The sequence below is a fragment of the Asparagus officinalis genome, chromosome 3 (genome assembly GCF_001876935.1).
Source record: "Asparagus officinalis chromosome 3, Aspof.V1, whole genome shotgun sequence".
Taxonomy (NCBI): Eukaryota; Viridiplantae; Streptophyta; class Magnoliopsida; order Asparagales; family Asparagaceae; genus Asparagus; species Asparagus officinalis.
The window spans coordinates 33,552,231-33,555,866 of NC_033796.1; the positions used below are offsets into that span (position 1 = coordinate 33,552,231).

General features: G+C 36.3%; 1 protein-coding gene across 4 annotated transcripts in view; it reads right to left on the minus strand.

Annotated features, from left to right (window-relative positions):
• The window catches only part of LOC109833708 (alpha,alpha-trehalose-phosphate synthase [UDP-forming]-like), a 25,434-nt gene that overhangs the window by 12,151 nt on the left and 9,647 nt on the right, over window positions 1-3,636 (minus strand). The window contains exons 8-9 of one of the 4 annotated variants that reach the window (XM_020401491.1): window positions 3,397-3,547; window positions 2,972-3,260 (exon numbers count right to left, since the gene is read on the minus strand). The exons of the other annotated variants lie outside the window; for them this stretch is intronic. Coding sequence (XP_020257080.1) covers window positions 3,160-3,260; window positions 3,397-3,547 — 252 coding nt within the window. The 3' untranslated portion in view covers window positions 2,972-3,159. Of the gene's footprint in view, window positions 1-2,971; window positions 3,261-3,396; window positions 3,548-3,636 lie in introns of those variants that run through there. 4 annotated transcript variants of the gene reach the window in all.

The window sequence follows — 3,636 nt, forward strand, 5'->3', positions numbered from 1 at the left end:
TAAAAATAGTTGCCAAGTATTCTCTTTTCCTTGTCACTGTCTCACATAAACTTTCATAGTTTCATGTATTAGTTTTGCTTTCTTCTTGCAGGTTATTTTATCTGTTAACAAGATTGATAAAAGTGAAGGAATAATCGAGAAGCTAGTAGCATATACAAATTTGATCAAAGACCCCTTTTGGTATGGTGAAGTTGTGTTCATCCTGATTCTCAGTCCAATGAAAACCATCCTACGGGATCATTGTAAGTCTCTTCTTCCGTTATGTAGTATCCATTTTTTCCATACAATTTTATCTCTTTAAGCTTTACATGATCATATTATTTTAAAAAGATTCGTTCAATGGGTAACACTCGTTTTTTTTCCTTTTTCTCTTTACCAGATGAAGACCTCAGTAGATACATTTATAATTTGGTTTGTGCCATCAACCAGAAGTACCGTTCAGAAGACTTTTTGCCAATTGAATGCAAGGTATGGGAATAAAAATCTTTTTATTCGTATCCATCTAGAATCTAAACCCATTCAGACCTCTTCCTGTGTTTCTTCTCATTTATTGCTTTAGATATCAACTGGCATGTCTTTGCAATACATCACTTGAGACCTGTAATAAGAATCGATTTTATGTATGTCAACTCTTTGCATGTGCTACACATAATGTTAAAGCCTGCCTGCCCACTCACCCATGCCAATGCAGCAGGCACTTCCCCTAGACATGTGCATGAACAATCATCCTGAAACTTATCTAGTGACATCAAATGATCAGTGATTATTTCTTTTTATTTCTTTTCTACCTTTCCACAGGAAGCGTGGGAGGTCAAACAAATAGCTTCATTCTATATGCTAACTGATATGTGTTATTACCTATTCATTGTTTAATATTTTATCCACCTCATTAATTTAATCTCCTTTATATAGATTTGTATTTGGCTATGCCTCTAAGAGATGGGATGAATGTGACCGCGCTGGAATTTCTTGCAATGCAGTATCACAAGCAAAATAAAGGCAAAATTATTATGAGTCCAGTGAGTTTCAACTTTTTTTGAGATCATATTTCTTTTCCACTTGTCGTGCATAATTCTTCACTAGTCAAATTGTCTCTGTTGCAGTTTACTGCAGCTACTAAAATTACCGAAGGGTTCATTGATAATATTGTAAATCCTCGAAATGCTGAAGGCTTTGCTGAAATGATGAAAACCGAATTACAGCCTACAAGCATGTATGAGGAGGAGGCCTACATATCCTTGCGCAAGTATCGCCCGAGCAAATGACTGAAACATTTTGTGAGCGCTCTGTGGGATGATCTGCAGATTTTTAACTCACCAAGGGAGAAAGAATTTTTCCTCGTGGGATAGGTTCGAGGGAGAAATTCGAAGCTGACATTGGCCTACGTTTTTGAAGAGAATTGGGAACGAGCTCATCACGATATAGAAATCTTTCGAACTTTGGTTGCAAGTGACTTTAATAGCGGATCTTCCCGTTAAATTTTGACACTCCGAGTCCACATCATCAAAAAAACCTAAAATATTATACCGAAAAAGAAACCAGAAAAAGATAATTCCAAAGATCTGTCTGATACAAAACTATGGAAAGAAGACGTATTGGAAGTCTTTCTCCTCCTTACTCCCCTCAGATCAAAATCCCTCATCATCCTCTATTTTTATGAGCCTCCCGTTTAGTTCCTTATATAAAACCACATAGCGATCGACAGAAATAAATCTTTACAATGTTTTAGGTAGAAATTCGAAGCTGACATTGGCCTACGTTTTTGAAGAGAATTAGGAACGAGCTCATAAGGATATAGAAATCTTTCGAACTTTGGTCGCAAGTGACTTCCCAAGACCAGATAGAGGTCTTTATCGAGATAAATATATCCTTCAAATTATGAAAACATTGAAAAGATTTCTTTCTGTCGATCGCTATGTGGCTTTATATAAGGAACTGAATAGGGGGCTCATAAAAATAGAGGATGATGATGGATTTTGATCTGAGGGGAGTAAGGAGGAGAAAGACTTCCAATACGTCTTCTTTCCATACAGTTTAAGAGAGATAGTGCAAGCAAATAGCTTTGTATCACACAGACCTTTGGAATTGTCTTTTTCTGGTTTCTTTTTCGGTACAATATTTTATGTTTCTTGATGATGTGGACTCGGAGTGTCAAAATTTAACGAGAAGATGGAACGCTATTAAAGTCACTTGCAACCAAAGTTCGAAAGATTTCTATATCGTAATGAGCTCGTTCCCAATTCTCTTCAAAAACGTAGGCCAATGTCAGCTTCGAATTTCTCCCTCGAACCTGTCTCACGAGGAAAAATTCTTTCTCCCTTGGTGAGTTAAAAATCTGTAGATCATCCCACAGAGCGCTCACAAAATGTTTCAGCCATTTGCTCGGGCGATACTTGCGCAATGATTTGTAGGCCTCCTCCTCATACATGCTTGTAGACTGTAATTCGGTTTTCATCATTTCAGCAAAACCTTCAGCATTTCGAGGATTTACAGTATTATCAATGAATCATTCGGTAATTTTAGTAGCTGCAGTAAACTGCAACAGAGACAATTTGACTAGTGAAGAATTATGCACGACAAGTGGAAAAGAAATATGATCTCAAAAAAAGTTGAAACTCACTGGACTCATAATAATTTTGCCTTTATTTTGCTTGTGATACTGCATTGCAAGAAATTCCAGCGCGGTCACATTCATCCCATCTCTTAGAGGCATAGCCAAATACAAATCCATAAAAAGGAAATTAAATTAATGAGGTGGATAAAATATTAAACAATGAACAGGTAAAAACACATATCAGCTAGCATATAGAATGAAGTTATTTGTTTGACCTCCCACGCTTCCTGTGGAAAGGTAGAAAAGAAATAAGAAGAAATAATCACTGATCATTTGATGTCACTAGATAAGTTTCAGGATGGTTGTTCATGCACATGTCTAGGGGAAGTGCCTGCTGCATTGGCGTGGGTGAGTGGGCAGGCAGGCTTTAACATTATGTGTAGCACATGAAAAGAGTTAACATACATAAAATCGATTCTTATTACAGGTCTCAAGTGATGTATTGCAAAGACATGCCAGTTGATATCTAAAGCAATAAATGAGAAGAAACACAGGAAGATGTCTGAATGGGTTTAGATTCTAGATGGATACGAATAAAAAGATTTTTATTCCCATATCTTGCATTCAATTGGCAAAAAGTCTTCTGAACGGTACTTCTGATTGATGGCACAAACCAAATTATAAATGTACCTACTGAGGTCTTCATCTGGTAAAGAGAAAAAGGGAAAAAACAAGTGTTACCCATCGAACGAATCTTTTTAAAATAATATGATCATGTAAAGCTTAAAGAGATAAAATTGTATGGAAAAAATGGATACTACATAACGGAAGAAGAGACTTACAATGATCCCGTAGGATGGTTTTCATTGGACTGAGAATCAGGATGAACACAACTTCACCATACCAAAAGGGGTCTTTGATCAAATTTGTATATGCTACTAGCTTCTCGATTATTCCTTCACTTTTATCAATCTTGTTAACAGATAAAATAACCTGCAAGAAGAAAGCAAAACTAATACATGAAACTATGAAAGTTTATGTGAGACAGTGACAAGGAAAAGAGAATACTTGGCAACTATTTT